Source organism: Cavia porcellus, unplaced genomic scaffold (genome assembly GCF_034190915.1).
Source record: "Cavia porcellus strain 051 isolate PalLab524CR breed Dunkin Hartley unplaced genomic scaffold, mCavPor4.1 scaffold_23, whole genome shotgun sequence".
In the NCBI taxonomy this organism is placed as follows: Eukaryota; Metazoa; Chordata; class Mammalia; order Rodentia; family Caviidae; genus Cavia; species Cavia porcellus.
Window position 1 is genome coordinate 9,497,699 of NW_026947506.1, and position 18,420 is coordinate 9,516,118.

At 38.0% G+C, this 18,420-nt stretch overlaps 2 protein-coding genes across 2 annotated transcripts; one reads left to right on the forward strand and one right to left on the reverse strand.

Moving 5' to 3' along the window:
• Nucleotides 1-580: 580 nt before the first annotated feature.
• Nucleotides 581-1,534, forward strand: LOC100717254 (olfactory receptor 6C75-like). Its single transcript, XM_063233519.1, is given in 1 exon segment — nucleotides 581-1,534. A coding segment is annotated over 1 exon segment (954 nt).
• Nucleotides 1,535-17,070: 15,536 nt separating this feature from the next.
• Nucleotides 17,071-18,024, reverse strand: LOC100716978 (olfactory receptor 6C75-like). Its single transcript, XM_003466124.1, has one exon. It carries the CDS (start codon nucleotides 18,022-18,024, stop codon nucleotides 17,071-17,073), a length of 954 nt encoding a protein of 317 aa, XP_003466172.1.
• Nucleotides 18,025-18,420: the final 396 nt, after the last annotated feature.

Below are 18,420 nucleotides of genomic sequence, written 5' to 3' on the forward strand. Positions count from 1 at the left end.
TAGAGGGAAGGGATGTAGACTATCTTACTGCTTAATGCCAAGCATCCTTTAAATTATGGACTGAAGGTTCTAAGCATAGAATACCTCTCTTGACTGACCACTTAACAGAGAAAAACACATCTCTTACATTGACCTACCTCAGGCTATATGTCAAAATGACCCGGAGATAGGACAGAATTCCGTACCATTGTGTGTGTGTGCATATGTTTGTGAAAGTGTGTGCGCATGTGTGTGTATATGGTATTGAGGATTGAACCATGACCTAATGAATGTTAAGTAAGTACTGTGCCACCTGCTATGCACAGTCAGCTACAGTGTGTTTGCTCTGCAGTTATAGTTTTCCTTTCAGATAACTGAAGAACATTTGTTACTTGGCAATATACTATATAGGAAAATGAGTAATACTGTTAAAATTGCACTAACTATATGCACATTTCTTATTTATGAAACAAATTTTTTTTAAAAATAGCAAGCAAATCCAAATGCAATGTTGAGGTTATTTTATGTGTTTGATAAAAAAATGTTCTGCATTTTTCAGCGAGGAAACTTCCATGTATTTCAGTGGAAATAGATTGAAGAAATGCAAAAGCAAATCCAGGCAGAAGAGAACAGCACAGCAGTCCTGGAGTTCACCCTGGAGGGCTTCCCTGCAGTCCAGCACCTGGGGAAGGTCCTCTTCCTGCTGCACCTGCTGGCCTACCTGGCCTCTGTCACGGGGAACTCGCTCATCATCACCATCACCTGGGCTGACCGCCGCCTCCACACCCCTATGTACTTCTTCCTCAGCACTTTCTCCTTCTGTGAATGTGGTTTCATCACCACGGTTATTCCTAAACTCCTGACCATCTTTCTGTCAGGGAGACAGACGATTTCCTTTGCTGCCTGCTTCACACAAGCATTTGCTTTCGTTTTCCTGGGTGCAACTATTTTTTTCCTGATGGCCATCATGTCCCTGGATCGATTCCTGGCCATCTGCAAACCTCTGCACTACCCCACCATCATGAACACAAGGACGTGCATCCTGCTGGTCACTGCCTGATTCTGTTTGGGATTTCTGCTTATGGTGATTCCGGTCATAAAGCTGTCCCAGCTGTCCTTCTGTGGCCCCAATGTCATTCCTCACTTCCTCTGTGATTTGGGACCCTTGACAAGGCTCTCCTGTCCTGAAAGCAGATCTATTGAAATGTTGTTCTACAACCACGCCTTTGTTATCATTTTCACATCCTTCCTCATCACTGTCCTCGCCTACAGCAACATAGTGTTCACGATCCTGCGCCTCCCATCAGCTAAGGAGCGGAAGAAAGCCTTCTCCACGTGCTCCTCTCACCTCATTGTCCTCTCTCTGATGTATGGCAGCTGCGCCTTCATCTATGTGAAGCCAAAGAGAATGAGCAGACTGGACAACAACCGAGAGGCTGCTCTGGTGAACACGGTGGTGACCCCTCTGCTGAACCCCGTCATCTACACCCTGCGTAACAAGCAGGTGCACCAGGCACTGAGGGACGCTCTGTCCAAGGTGAAGCTTCAGAAATAGAATCAAAACATTTTAATGGAGGAATTCACCTTCCATTCCACTGAACAAAATAGTTTTCTATTTCTAGGTTCATACTCTGAACTTTTAGATGATGTCAATTTTTTTTAGGTTCTGCTTTTTAATCCACGGAATCATGGTCAATGTATTCAGTCACCCAATCTTAAAGCTCTAATAATTTTCTTCATATTGTTATGAAAATATCTTCCTGAATCATTTCGTTAACTTGAAAGCAATCACATTCAATGCATTTATTAAAGGGTCTATTATACACATATTTGTTTGATATATTGTTTCAAAACCTTAAGTCTGTGGTTCAAATATGCACCTGTGATGAGAGCATGGAGTGGAGAAAGACATTCATGAACACTGAGGATTGCAGAGAGCTCCAAAGAAGATGTAATGTGTCAGCTTATAGAATTGTAGAGGGTGGCAACGTATTCCTTAAAATGATTCAGTACTACTGTTTTAAAGGTTGCATATTTGATATACAGATACTAATTTTTTAAAATTTTATTTAAGGAGAAAAAAAAGCAGAGAAAGGGTACAAGTTATACAGATTTACAGAGAAAAAAAAATAAACAGTAGGAAATCACTAGTTAATGGATTACATATTGTCATCTTAGAAATAATTGTTCAAGTCACAAAATTAAAGCTTGTAAAGTGGACATTCCAACAATGATACTGCAAACAGTTCTGTTCAATGATCCAATAAAACTCAGTGATATCATTTTCTGTCTTATACACTTAAATATACATGCAGTTATATAGTTTAGAGCACTTTCTTTTCCTGTCTTTTGTACAATGACTATTACACATTTTGGGTTTCATTGCTCCCACGGTTCTTATTACTTTTTTGGAAGAGAGTAAAACCAAATGTGACATAACAGAACAGAGTCGGTCAAGTCAAAAGGGTGGACATAATAGATAATGTAAAAACATAATACAAGCTGATCAACAGTGGTTACCATAATGCCTCCCGCTATCTCTAATAGAATTGCCTATATCATTAGTTATAATACAATTGAACAAAACAGTAAAGAACAAAACCGACAAAACCAAACCATTGGAGACATTGTAGGTCTTCAAAAGTAGATAAAAGTCAACGAGAATGGGCGTTATAATGAATCTCATTATCTTCACAGTTGATGCCTAAACTTTCGAACCTGATACTATCCAGCAAAACAGAATAGGGGAACATCAGTCAAAAACAAGATGGTGAGAGTAATACAGGGCTTTAAATCGAGATAATGGAAAGTCAAAGTGGGTTACTATAATATATCCTGCTATTTTTATTTATTTTTCCATTAATTAAAAGGATAAAAATAAAAAAGTAAATAATGGAGTGGAGATTGAGATAAAAGAGGGCATAACAGCAAAACAGCGCAGATCAAAACATAACCATTTAAGCAGAATACTGTTTCACCACCAGATAATCCTGACATAAAAGTAGTTACCATATTGTCTCTTTCCTTGAAATCCTTGAGTACAACTTCGTATACTGTAGCATTAAATATATCAAAACAGTGTAAAACCATTTAAGAGAATGACAGCATTACAGGGTATTTAGAATCGACTAACAGAAAATGAACAATGGTTTCTGTATAATCTCCTTGTCTTTAAAAGGTTTTTGCTTATACTATCGTACATAATAAAATCTAATAAGATACAACCTATTTAGACCAATGGAGACAGAAGAACAAAAGCTTGATGAGACTTCAAAACAAGATGATACTAAATCAGTATTACCTATTAAGGTGTCATTTTCTCCAAAATAGCTGTTCCTATCATCCAATCTTCTCTGCCTCATTTCTGTTGAGCTCTTTTTCTGTCAGTAGCTGTCAGTTTGTCTTCTTCATTTTGTTCTCTGCTCCATTCGTTGTGGCTTCCCCGCCACTATTTCTGGATTCTTTGTATTTTTCTTTTTTTAGAATATCCTGCAATACTCTCTGTAGAGTTGAATTGGTGGTTGCAAACTCCCCCAGTTCCTCTTTATCCTGGAAGCACCTTGTTTTTCCATCAATTTCCAGGGACAGTTGTGCAGGATATCTCAATCTTGGCTGGAGATTATTATCTTTCAAAGCTTGAATTACTTCCCCCCACACTCTTCGTGATTTGATGGTTTGTGCAGAGAAATCTGCTGTAATTTTGATGGGTGTTCCCTTGTAAGTGGTCTGTTTCTTGTCTCTGACAGCTTTTAATATTCTGTTCTTGTATTGAATTTCTGGAATTTTTATTATTATATGCCTGGGTGTTGTTCTGTTTGGTTTGTAGGTATCTGGGGTCCTGTATGCCTCATACATCTGAGTATCTTTACCTTTTGCTAAATTAGGAAAATTCTCCTGGATTATTTCTGTGAGTAGCTTTTGTAGTTCATTTGTTTGTGTCCCTACTTCTTCTTTTATGTTCTTAATCCTTAAGTTGTGGATCCTCTTATCATCTTCTTGTCTTTGTATTATTGCTGTTTGTTTCTTTGTTATTTTTAAGAAGTTTTTCATTTCATTCTCCCATATTAAAAATCTGCCCTCCAGTTCAGATAGTCTGTCCTTAGTTTCTTTCAAGCTGTTATGCCAGTTTTCGATAGACTTCTTAGTTTCTTGGTAGTCCCTTTAAACCTGCTTCACTTATTCTATGCTTTCTCTGTTTTCTCCATCAAACAATTCTCCACTCTTTTTCTGTTCTTCCATTCCACCATCTGTTTTTTCTTGGGTGGTGCTTAGCATTTCTCTAACTATTCTGCATAGCTTCAGGTCATTGATAATTTCATTCCTGAACTGATCTATGAGGCTCTCTAGATGGCGCTTTATGTCTATTGGTGCGGTGTCCGCTATTACTTGTTTCTCAGAATTGGGGGCCAAGGAGCCTTTCTTGTTGCTGCCTTTTCCCATATTCTTTTTTCTTATATATGCAAGCTTACATAGGAGGCCCAGCTTCTCTCCCTGTCAGCCACAGCCTGATCGAATTGCGCTGGTTAGGTGTTCCCACCCACCGCAGCACACCAGGAAGTTCCAGACCAGGCAGCCTATGCAGGCCTGCCCCTCCCAGCCACGGTCAGGCTCTGGGATCTGGATTGGGCTAGCCTACTGGGTCCGCCAGCAGTGTCACGTAGGCTAGGCACTTTTCACCAATCCTGCCTGAGAGGGGGATGTGTGGCTGAAGTCACCACCGCGCCCTGCTCCCGCAGGACTGCCCGGGCCCAGAATGTCCTCCGCTGGAGTCAAACTGTGGTAGAGTGTCAGTTTCTCTCACTCACCTCACCACAAGTCAGTGCATGCCTCCCTGCCTGTCCTGTTTTCGACTCCGTTCGAAGATTCCCGTTCTCAGAGCTTCTGCGTGTCTCTCTCCTTGCCGAGCTGATGTAGAGGCAGCCGCCTGCGCAGCGGGAAACCCAAATCGCTGCTTCCAATGGTGCAGGCTCCAGCCTCCACACTGAGGCTTTTCTGTTCCTGTTTTAGCACCAGGACTGCGTTCCAAGTTGGTTTCTCTCAGCCCAGTTCATTCCTGAGTCAGCAGAGCATATCTCCACCAGCTTATGTCTCCTTACTCCGCACCCTTCCTGACTTCTGAGCCGAGTCTTTCAGAGAGCCTCTGTAGTAGCTGTTATCTGTCCATCATATTCTCCCAGAAGCGCACAGATACTAATTTTTACAAGTACACTTCCACTTTGATGGAAATATATGATGTGTCCAGATGAAATTGAAAGTCTTGATTAATTTGTCTGTCAAACAGGACAGAATTTCAAATAAACACAAATGACCAATTGGAAATGGGATTTATAAGAAGGAATTGAATATTTTTCATTGTTTCCTTGCCACAGAAAATTTCAAGAAGTTAAGATAGTTCAAATAAGAAATGAAAAGAATGCTAATTGGGCTTATAACGTCTCTGCAGAGGGATCTGCGAGTGAGTCTCTACATCAGTGGAGTAGAGGCTTGGGTGTGATCATTTCTGGTGTCATTTTCAGGCTGATATGAAATCATAGTCCAGATTGACACAAGCACAGTGTGAACATGTCCGATAGGAAAATCGTGGTCTTTCTAATGGAAAAGTCTTGTTACGGCTGTGACTGTGTTTCGTTATTAAAGAGTATGCTGCAAAATGTGGAACCTGAGACAAAATTGTGCACAAGAGCTTGTTTGGCATGGGTGGTTGAAGGCATGTATGTCATTTGGCTTTGCGGCATTGTTCTGTGAGATAGGGAAACATGAATGGCTGTGTTGGGGAGATTCTGGGATCATAAATATGAAAGAATTTGAAGAATAGGTGACTCAACGAACAGAATATATAGTTTTGTATATTCTTATTGTGCTTAAGTATAGCTATAAAACATTATGTAAATTAGTGTTTTTCCCCTCACACTGGGATATTTGTTTTGCTAATGTAATTTATCCACTAGTTACTTTCTTTGCCCAAATGACCAGTGATCTGTGTGGTCCCTGCTTTTTTGAGGTCCTTAAAATTTGAAATTTTAATGGTAGATATTGGAAACCTGACTAGGAATAAATGGATAAAATATACAATTTAAAGAAATACATAATTTAAAATAATTGCTTCTATGTTATTAGCACAACTTATGCCACAATTTGATATACTACAGCTATACTACAATTTGTTTATCCATGATTCTATTGACAACTTTGAGCAGTTTCCATCTTTGGGCACTGTGACTAATCCTGTTGTGTTTATGTATTTGCTTGAATACTTACATGTAATTCTACTGGACTATGAAAGGGATTGTGAGGGCAGAAAGCACTCACTGGGCAAGAGGTTTCCTTTGGGGTGACAGACATATAGGTAGTTTCCATTTTTGACTGTTGTGAGTTGTACTGCAGTGATCATCTTTGTGCATGCAGTTGCTTGAGTACCAGTTTTAATTTTTTCATAACTGAAAGAAATTTTAGTTCTTTTATAAACTAGAATAGGAACTGTGAAGGGAGGACTTGGGAGCACCTGACTGGAGGTTGAGTGATCTCCTTTTAGCTGGTGAAAATTCTTTGCAGCCAGATAAAGGCAGTGATTACACACATTGAATATCCTGCATGCTACTGAGTTTTTCACTTTTTAATGATAAATTTTATAGGTGTGCTGATTTCAATTTAAAAATCCATATTCTATAAAGGTTTATATATTGTTGAAAGTTTTACAATAAAAAATGACAGCTCCTCATAATCAGGGCTGCTGAGTGGGAGTTACCAGCTCTCATGACCCACCATAACCTCCACTATTATAAAACAAAAACAAACAGGAACAGAGAAATGAAGTAACTCTGGGAGAGCTCAATTGCTCATTTAAGAATTTACATCAGTGCGGGACGCAGAATCAGTAGGAGAAGGTCTGCACAGAAGGACCGCTGGTGAGCGTGGCATAGCTGACCTGCCTGGAGATGGCTGAGAACAGTGACAGAAGTGGAGGCTTTGGTGTTAGCTGTGAGGCAGGAGACACTATGTTCTTCCGTGATCTGTCTGCTAAGGACACTAGCATCCCTTGTCTCTGAAGGAACGTATTCCTGCTAGGGACCCCAGAGACAGAGCCTTGACTATATACACCTGCCCTTCAACAAACTGCCATTTCCCCTCTGGGTACCAGGTTTCTACCTTTCTCCATCCTGGGCCCCCACCTGACCATGAAGTCTTGGCTGACCTAGGATTGCTCATACTGCAAACCAGACTCTTTGGATGCAGTGCTCCTCCATGTTCCACACACCGGAGCCACTGTAGAGTTGAGTAACTTGGTTCAGATCCCAGAGCCAAGGTTTCTCTCTTGACAAGGTACTCCTGTAAAGACTTCAGATCAGCTCCCACTGAGAGCTACCCTATATTCTGAACCTTGTTCTGAAGCTGACTGCACAAGCATGCTTCGGGGGCTAGACTCACTGCTGTCCTGACCACGCTCATGCCCTGGATCCTGGTCTCATGTGTACCTGCCTTTGGGGCCTCAGCTCAGCTTCCATGGACAGCTGGACCCACTCTGATCTTAAAGGCACAGTAACCAGTACACACCCACGTTCCCATCTTCAGTCTCCTGGATGCTATAGAGACTTGAATCCCATCACAAACTTGGACCTGGTGCATCAGTATCCTGGATAGTGTCACCATAATCACCTCTACCCCACAGCTGTAAGCACCCCATGTATGTCCCTGCTTCAGACCTTGAGTCCCTGGTGGCTGTATGAGTTCTGCACCTTAGACACCAGTGCCACTGCCACAGAGAAGGGCCTGAACACCTCATCCAATGTCAACACGTTTCCTGGGTTATGACTTTCAGGACAGCCTGGGCTCTAAAGAAAAGACTTTTTCTCATAAAGAAGCATGTAAGCAAAGTTATCCGGCTAGCTGTCCCTCAGCAATGCAGGAGAGACAAGAAAGGCTGAGGGGTTCAGAACCACTAGAATTTATTACCTTATAAGAACTGCTGCAGGAAGTTCTTCTGTCTGAAAGAAGAAGACACTAATTAGAAATATGAAAATATGTGAAAGAATGGACTACTGGTGTATAGCAAAATTTAGAATATTCTCATACAGTAATGATAGCAGATTTATATCTTTAGTATAAGTTAAAATCTGAATTATGAAAGGTGATGACCACTATAATATGTTAAGTGCAAAGCATATAAGTGATAAAAATCATAATATAAAATGTGGTAGGGATGGATCAAATTTCAACTTTTTTTGTCTGATCAAAGTTATATTGTCTCAGGTTGTATCAATTTACCTATAATACTGTCATTTATGTTTATTTATTGCTGTGCAGTAATCTGTTATATAAAACACCTGTTTATCCATTTCCTGCTTGATAGGCATTTGGGTTGTTTCAAAGATTTAGCTATTACAGCTTATGGTGCTATAAACAGAAGTGCTCATATATCACGGTGGTGTGATGTTTTTAATTGTTCTGGGAAAATACCCAGGAGGGGAATAACTGGGTCAAACAGGGGTTACAATCCTAGTTTTTGAGGCAGCTGCATAGTGACTTCTCCGGTGGTGACACCAGGCTACACTTTCTGGAAATAGGGTTCCATTTTACCCATAGTCCCCCCAGCATTTTTTATTGGTTGATATCTTGGTGATAGCCATTCTTTCTGAAGTGAGATGAAATCTCAGTGTTGTTTAAATTTGTATTTCTTGAATGATCAATGGTGTTGAACATCTTTTCATATTTTTGTCATTTGTATTTCTTTATCTGAGAAGTGTGTATCCATCTCAAATGCCCACTTTTGGTTTGCATATTTGAATTTTGATGGCCTATGTTGTTTCAGTTTTTATGTGCTCTAGACATAAATCCTTTTTCTGATTGACAACTACTTATAATTTTTTTTTCAACTCTGTGGGTTGCCTTTTCACTTTTTTGGTAATTTCCTTTGTTGTGCACAGACTCTTAAATAAAGTGAGATCTCATAGGTTGATTCTTTGTGGTATTTCCCACGCAATCTGGATTTTGTTCATGAACTCTCTGCCTATGCCTATGTCTTCAACATTTGTACCTATTTTCTCTTCTAATAGATTTAGTGTTTCTGTTCTAATATTTAAATCTTTGATTCATGTTAACTTTCGTTTCATGCCATACTCATAAGTGAAATAAGCCAGACTTATGTGTGAAAGTATTGTATTGTCTCATTGTGAGATACAAAAAGTATAAAAAAAGATCCAAAATGTACAGTGGATAATGTGGAGGGAAGAAACTGTCCAAAAGAAAAGAAAGACTGTAATGGGAAAAATGGAAAAAGGAGGGAAGGAAAAGAACCAATATGCATGTATATATATATGTACCTACACACAGAGGATTAAGATAGTTATACAGATAGTTTCTGGTCATTCACTGAAAAGAAACTTTTGTGATAATAAGTTTTGGGATTATATTTCATGCCTATATCATGTACTCTGCACAATTACTATAACAATACACAATTAATTACTATGATTCTCCTACTAGCCTGTTTTTCAACTCTGTTTGATTGTTATTTTAACGTTTATTGTGTTTAAAATAAAATTGTTAAGTTCTTATTGGCTTAAAATAACTGTTAAGTATTTTACATTTTAAAGTATTTTATGGTGATCATAAATTATGATCATAAAATCTGAAACAGTTTCACAAAAGGTTCAAAATAACGAATTAAAGCAGGCACTATGGAAAGTTATCTAATAAAAAGGAAGGAAGGAAGACAGGAAGGAAGGCAAGGAGTAATAGAAACTTTCTCCACCTTCCCCTCTCACTTCTCTGTGGAGGATTCCTCCATTGTACACTGTCGTCTGTCATATTTATGCTTTTAATTGCACATTTGTGTTCTCAAAATTGTGGTTTGCATTTTGTTTTCCTCACTTTATGAAATATTAGTCAAAGATACTAGATAATATTTTCTGGAGAAGTTTTTTAGATACAAAAATGATTCTCTAAATCAGCAAAGCAAGAACAGAAAAGCAGAACCAAGAAAGTTCAACATCTACAGTCTAACAAGGAACATACCAAAATAATTTATAATAAAATATTTAAAAGTAGAACATGGTTCTTCATTCAGAAGATTAACTTCAAGTAGTGTTTCAGTTTTGATTTTAGACAGATCAGTCTTTTCTTCTTGGGGACAGTCCTTTTTTGTATGTAATAATTGTATTTATTAATAGAAATTAAACATAATTAAGTCCTTACCTACAAAGAAGAGCCCAGGCCCGTACGGATTCACTGCAGAATTCTACAAGAAATACAAAGAAGACCTAATGCCAACACTCCTCAAACTGTTCAATGAAACTGAAAGGGAAGCAATCCTTCCTAAATCTTTCTTAGAAGCAAATATTACTCTAGTACCAAAACCTGAGAAGGACCCAACTGAAAAAGAGAAATACAGATCAATGTCCCTAATGAACACAGATGCAAAAATCCTCAATAAAATATTGGCAATAGGATGCAGCAAATCATCAAGAAGATCATACACCATGACCAAGTGGGATTCATCTCAGGCATACAGGGATGGTTGAACATATGTAAATCAATAAATGTAATCCACCAGATCAATAGAGACAAAAGTAAGAATCACAGGATCATTTCTATAGATGCAGAAAAATCTGTTGATAAGGTCCAACATTCGTTTATGATAAGAACCTTGCAGAAAATTGGAATAGATGGTCTTTACCTCAATATAATAAAGGCTGTCCAAGACAAATGAACAGCCAGTATCATACTAAAAGTCCAAAAATTGAAAGCCTTTACTTTAAGATCAGGCACAAGACAAGGATGTTCTTTATCACTGCTCCTATTTAGTATAGTACTGGAAATACTAGACAGAGCAATTAGACAAGAGAGAGAAATAAAAGGCATTAAGATAGGAAAAGAAAAAGTTAAATAGTCATTATTTGCAGATGACATGATACTCTACATAGAAGACTCCCAAAACTCCATTGAAAGACTCCTAGATGTAATAAATAAATTTAGCAATGTGGCTGGATACAAAATCAGTACTCAAGAATCAATAGCATTCCTATACACTAACAACAAAATCACCGAAAGAGAAATAAAAGAAGCCACACCCTTCACACTAGCAGCCAAAAAATGAAATATTTGGGAATTATTCTCATGAATGAAGTGAAAGACCTATACAGGGAAAATTATAATACACTGAACTAAGAAATTGAAGATGATCTCAGAAAATTGAAAGACATCCTTTACTCATGGATAAGAAGAATAAATATTTTGAAAATGGCCATTCTCTCAAAACTGTTATACAGATTCAATGCAATCCTGATAAAAATATCATCAACATACCTCATAGATATCGAGAAATCCCTCCTACAATTCATCTGGAGTGAGACGAGACCTAGAATAGCAAGGACAGTTCTAAACAGCAAAGGCAAGGCAGGAGGCATCACAATCCCTGACTTGAAGTTATACTACAAAACAACTGTAGTAAAATCAACATGGTACTGGAACCAAAACAGACCCGAAGATCAGTGGAATAGATTAGAAGATACAACCACAACTACAAACACACTCAACCACCTTATCTTTGATAAAGGGACCAAACATGTTCACTGCATGAACGACAGTCTCTTTAATAAATGGTGTTGGAAAAACAGGCTCTCCATATGCTGAAAACTAAAACTAGACCCACGCCTATCACTATGTACTAAAATAAAATCTAAATGCATCAAAGACCTAAATATTAAAACAGAAACACTAAATCTATTGGAAGACAAATTGGGTAAAAACATTGAAGACAGGAGTAGGTAGAGAATTCATGAATGGGTCTCAAACCTTATGGGAAATACTTCCCAGAGTCAACAACTGGGATCACCTCTTATTAAAAAGTTTCTGCATGTCAAAAGAAATCTCCAGAACAGTGAAAAGAAAACCCACAAACTGGGAAAAAATCTTAGCAAACTGCCCCTCAGACAAAGGACTTCTGTCTAAACCATATAAAGAATTTTAAAAAAATCAGACTCCTAAAATTCAAATACCCAATCCAAAAATGGGCATCTGAGATGAATACACGATTCTCAGATGAAGAAATACAAATGGCAAATAAATACATGAAAAAATGTTCATCATCATTACTCATTAGAGAAATGCAAATTAAAACCACACTGAGATTTCATCTCACTCATGTAAGAATGGCCAAGATCAAGAAAACCACCAACAACAAATGCTGGAGAGGCTGTGGGGAAAAAGAAACTCTCCTGCACTGTTGGTGGGAGTGTAGACTAGTGCAACCATTGTGGAGGTCAGTCTGGAGATTTCTCAGAAAGCTGGGATTGGAAGGCCCATTTGACCCAGCTATTCGACTTCTAGGCATATTCCCAGAAGAACTGAATGCATCATACCACAGTAATATATGTGCACCCATGTTTATAGCAGCACAATTTGTAATTGTCAGATCTTGGAAACAACCTAAGTGTCCATCAACTGAGGAATGGATCAAACAGTTGTGGTATTTTTATACAATGGAGTACTACTCAGATATAAAGAATGATCACATTGAGACATTTATAAATAAATGGACGCAGCTTGAGACCATACTCACAAGTGAAATAAATCAAACTCACATGTATAAATACCGAATAGTTTCCCTAGTGTTAAGAAATGATAAGAATACATAAAACTATGTGGTAATCATGATTCCCAATCATATTGGTTTGAAGACATATAATGGTTTCACTCATTAATTAGAATGGCTTTAATCTGAGTTGTTTGATTTTATTGTCTTGTGATAGTACAAATAGCTATTTTGAAGAAAACAAGACATCATAATTGCTAGTGCTGATTTAATATTGTCTTGTTTTGAAGTCCCATCAAGCTGTTGTCTGTTTCCATTGGTTTTAACCTGTTGTATCTTATTATATTTTACTATATGCGATAGTATAAACACAATTTTTATAGGCAAAGAGATAATATAGAAACCATTGTTTGTTTTCTGTTAGCTGGTTCTAAATACCCTGTAATACTTTCATTCTCTTGAATGGCTTCACAATGTCTTGATATATTTGATGCTATAGTGTATGAAGTTTTATGCATATATTTCAAGGAAAGAGACATTATGGTGACTACTATTATATCAGGTAATCTGGTGGTGAAACACAATGATGCTTAAATTGTTTGGTTCTGACCTGTGTTGTTCTGTTGCTACGTCTTCTTTTATCTCAATCTCCCCCTTTTTCTATTTTTTAAAAAATAATTTATTTTTTTTAATTAAGAGAAAACTAAATTAACAAATAGCAGGATATATTATAGTAATTTTTTTTCCTGTTAACCTGATTTGAACCCCTGTAATGCTCCCCCCATCTTGTTCTGACTGATTTTACTATATTCTGTTTTTTTTGGTAATATCAATTTTGAGGGTATAGGCAACCACTTTGAAGGCAATATGATTTACTATGATGCCCATTATGGTTTGATTATTATCTTCTTTTGAAGTCCTGTATGGTCTCCAATGTAGGTTTTATTGGTCTTGTTCTGCACTGTTTTGTTTAATTCTATAATACCTGATAATATAGGCAACTCTTTTTAAGATAGCAAGAGGCATAATGGTAACTATTGTTGATCACCTGGTATTCTGTTTTTTCATCAAGTAATATATCCATCCATCTGTTCCAACTGACTCTGTTGCTTTGTCACATTTTTTTTTCTTCAAAAAAGTCATAAGAACTGTGGGAGTAATAAAACCTAAAAAGTGTAATTGTTATTGTAAAAAAGAGGAAAAGGAAGTCATCTAAAGGATATAACTGCATGTCTATTTAAGTGTGTAATATAGAAAACCATATTATCGAGTTTTTGATGGATCATTGAACAGAACTGTCTGCAGTCTCACTGTATGAATGTCTACATTGTATGCTTTGGTTTTGTAATTTGGACAACTGTTTCTGAGATGACAGTGTGTAACCTATTAACTGATGATTTCTTACTGTATTTTTTTCTTGAAATTCTGTATTACTTGTACCCTTTTACTACTTTGTTTTGTTTTTTTCTCTCTTTAAATAATAAATAATTGCATTTATAGGGGAGATTTTGCATGTACATTGCACATCTTAATTCTTTAAATTTTTTTTTATTTTGAAGAGAATAAACCAACAAAATAAAATAGTTAATAAAAGCATAATAACGAATGTGGTATAGGATTTCAAAACAAGATAAAAGGAAATCAGTAATGGCTACCATAATGCCTCTTGTTATCTTGAAAATAACTGTCCTTACTGTCAGGAATAATAAAATCAAACAGAACAGAACAGAACAAAACGAAACCAGTCAAAGGAGAACAGTGAACACAATACAGGGCTTTGAAACCATAGGAAAACAAGAGTGGCTACTACAATGCCTCTTACTGTCCTCACAGTAGCTGCCTATACCATGAGATATAAGAAAAGTAAACAAAACAAATAGAATAAAATCAATCAAAAGAAAACAACAGAAGCAATACAAGATTAGCTAAAGCTATCATTCATAAGTCTTTCTTAATATCTGGGACTGACTGGCTAGTAAATGTATCTTTAAGCATGATCAGGCCTATTGAATCAGGAGATATGGACCTATGTTTTACCCATGCCTCTAGTAAATGATCTAAGAAGGCAGGGGAGTTTGCACCTTTCTCCTGATAAATATGTGACTATTTACATTATCAAGAGGGTTACATATTTGTCCTTGGACATTCAAGGATACTTGCTTGAAAATGTCTTCTCCAACCTACTGTCTGACTATTAGAACAGCACGGGTCTTGAGCAGGGACTGTTTGTGCTCCAGTGGGAATTGGTTTTTCTCTTGTCTGTTTATCTTCAGGCTTTCTAAAATTAATAATATGATATTCACACCCAAATATAGTAGTGTGACAGAAATATTAAAAGTCAACATTCTGATGCCCTGTTAAAACACGACGTGCTGACCCACCCCACCACGTAGATCATTAGACTCAGCCTTGACTGACCAGATCAGCTGCAGCTTAGAGGTGCTCTGAGCTAAATCAGTCTGATAGCATTTAATTGGGCTGCATGTACACTCTGACATATTAACATATTCTGTTTAAGGACTGTCCAGCAAGAGTGAAGTACATGTTTAATTTCAACCGCCTCGTCAGCTCCAGATCACTCCCTAGTTTTTCCTGCCTTATATTAAACTCTTCAATTTTAAGTAAATCCCCCTGGAAGAAATCTGGTTCACAATGTATGCCCTGACATAAACCAATTCGCTTCTGGTTTTTACTTCCTGCTTGCAATTCCATAAAAACTAAACCCAAAATTGATTTGCACTTGGTCCCACAAGCCTGCTAGAGAAAGAAATAGTTGCTTTCCACCTCTTTGTGGCAAAAGGGTTTCCTTTCAGTTCAATCCTGGGATTCTAAAACAATAGCAACTTGTGATGCTGCTTGTATCTCACTAGAAGTCAATGTTTGAATTAAGATTAGCACCACATCTTTCCAGCCTCATTGTAGGCCTGAGTAAATTTGAAGACCTCAATGCACCATTCACAGTCCTCTCAAAATTGTCCTAGATCTAGCTTGGATATGGGAAATGTCATATAGATTGCAATTATACTTGAAGCATAAATAAGAATTATTTTGAAAAGAAAATTTGACCATAAGACAGTTCTATTTTCTGTCTTTTTAACGGTATGATTCTAACTGTAATAGAGCACTATAATTCCCTTTGTATTGCATTTTGGATCTAGAGGATAATCAGCCATGAGGTAGTGCAAACACCAAGCAACTGTTTCTAACAGATGAGTGTTGAACACCTTCCAGTGCTTAAGAATGCATTCCAGAGGAGTAAGAGACTTTTGACATTGAGTCCCCCATGTCACCACCCAAGATCTCCAAATGGTATAAAGGAAAGAATCTATCAGCCTGCTATATGTCTGATATAAGTTCATGTTCTCTAAAATTGCAGAATTAATTTTAGTAACAATGGAGATTAAGAACAGAATATACTTACTGGGAAAAGATAACTTGTCTGAGAGAGAGATACAAGAGCTGCAGAGTGTGCTGCCTAGGAAACTGATATTGACCACCTGTCTTTCAGTAGTCTGTTGCATTCAGGCCTTGCCAACATCAATTCCAAGAAAACTGCACAAATTGAAATGTTTTTCACTTTGTTTAAAGAAAGCTTTAAAGAGATTTTGTCAGACACACTCATTAGGCTGAGAGCTGTTTAAACAAAAGGGTCCATTTCAATCACCCAGAGACTTTGAGCAGTTTGCATTTCTAAAACCAACAGATCCCCAAAGAGAAGCTAGGAGGATTACTGGAGGTTCATTTGCATAAACAGAAACAATTAATGGGTAATGATTAAGGAAACATCGGTTGTTACAAGCTTATTGTATCATGATTTATACAATTTTCAGAAACACTTGTTTCTGAAATTTCAAAACTTGCCTTCTACCGCAGTAAAGAAAGCTTTCTATGTTTTATTAGCATTCAGAAAGTCCAATCATGAGAGCATACCATGAGCATGAATTATTAAACCTGATTGGCAACTTCATAGTCCTCAGGTTACAGACTTTATATCACAGTTGTCCATTGGTAATCACCAAAGCCCATGGAGATTGGAGTCCCTTAGGTAAAATGGTATTGTATGTGCATGTTGCCTTGATCAGACTTCTATAATGTGGTCAATCACCTCTGGATACTCATAAACCAAGAAAACATAAATCCTATGTGAATATTTGATTAATGTATTATTTAGGGTGCAATGACAAGAAGAGTGTCTGTACATGCTGAATTCATAGTCAAGTTTCATTCCAGATGTTTTCCCTCCATGATTAGTTGAATCTGCTGATACAAAGAGGGAGGAGTTCTTATCACATTAGTATCTGTTAGACTCACCACAATTTTCTGGACAAAACTTTAAGAAGAAAGATGTGTAGAAAACCAAGAAAGGTATGCTTCAGCACAATATGAAGAATGAATCTGAGTCGGTATACACTGAAAGGAATTGCAAGGTAACGTAGCAGCCACTTAGGTAAAAATTTGGATACTCAAGATCATTGCAGGTAGAAGTTCTACAGAGGAGATTTCCACCACAGCATGTTAAACTAGATGACAAGAAAACTCATCAATCCGTCAGTCTTCTAACCCTATGTCGCGAACTTCAGCCTGAACAAAATGTTCCTCAGCGCCTGGTGCATCTGCTTGTTGCGCAGGGTGTAGATGATGGGGTTCAGCAGTGGGGTCACCACAGTGTTCACCAGAGCAGCCTCTCGGTTGGATTCCAGTCTGCTGGTTTGCTTTGGCTTCACGTAGATGAAGATGCAGCTGCCATACATCAGAGAGAGGACAAGAAGGTGAGAGGAGCAGGTGGAGAAGGCTTTCTTCCGCTCCTTGGCTGATGGGAGGCGCAGGACTGTGACCACTATGTTGCTGTAGGCCATGATGGTTATCAGGAGGGAAGTGATCAAGATGAACAAAGCTAGGGCGAAAGTCAGCATTTCTGTAGATCTGTGGTTAGAACAGGAGAGACGGATGAGAGCTCCGAGGTCACAGAAGAAGTGAGGGATGACATTGGGGCCACAAAAAGACAACTGGGAAACCTTTAGAACTACCCCAGTGATAAGACTGAAGGACAAAAAGCAGCAGAAGAAAACCAAAAAGAAGCAGACCCTTAGGTTCATGATGGCTGGGTAGTGGAGAGGCCTGCAAATGGCCAGGTATCGATCCAAGGACATCCCAGCCATGAGGAAGAAAATTGTTGACCCAAGAAACAAAAAGGAAAATGCCTGTATGAGACAAGAAGTGAAACGAATTTTTTGCTGACCTAAAAGAAAGGTGTTCAGCAGTTCAGGAATAACCGTGGTGATAAAACCACATTCACAGACCGAGAAAGCACTGAGGAAGAAGTACATAGGGGTGTGGAGGCGGCAGTCAGCCCAGATGATGGTGAAGATGAGCGAGTTCCCCGTGACAGAGGCCAGGTAGGCCAGCAGGTGCAGCAGGAAGAGGACCTTCCCCAGGTGCTGGACTGCAGGGAAGCCCTCCAGGGTGAACTCCAGGACTGCTGTGCTGTTCCCTTCTGCCTGGATTTGGTTTTTCATTTCTTCAATCTATTTCCACTAAAATACATGAAAAGTTTCTGGCTGAAGAATACAAAACTTTTTCTATCAAACACGTAAAATAGCCTCAACATTGCATTTGGATTTGCTTACTATTTAAAAAATGTGTTTCATAAATAAGAACTGTGCATATAGTTAATGCAATTTTAGCAATATTGATCTTTTTCCTAGGTAGTATATTGCCAAGTAAGACAAAGTTCTTCAGTTATCAAGAAAGGAAAACTATAACTGCACAAACATACTGTAGCTGGGTGTGTGTAGTGGGGTGGTACAGTACTTACCTAACATTCATTAGGTCCTACTTCAGTCCTCAACAACATATAAACACACATGTACATATACAACACTTGCACACACATAGGCACACACATATTGTGG

What these genes read in the sequence shown, in the direction of transcription:
- LOC100716978 (XM_003466124.1), bottom strand. Translation starts at nt 18,024, where the DNA reads ATGAAAAACCAAATCCAGGCAGAAGGGAACAGCACAGCAGTCCTGGAG.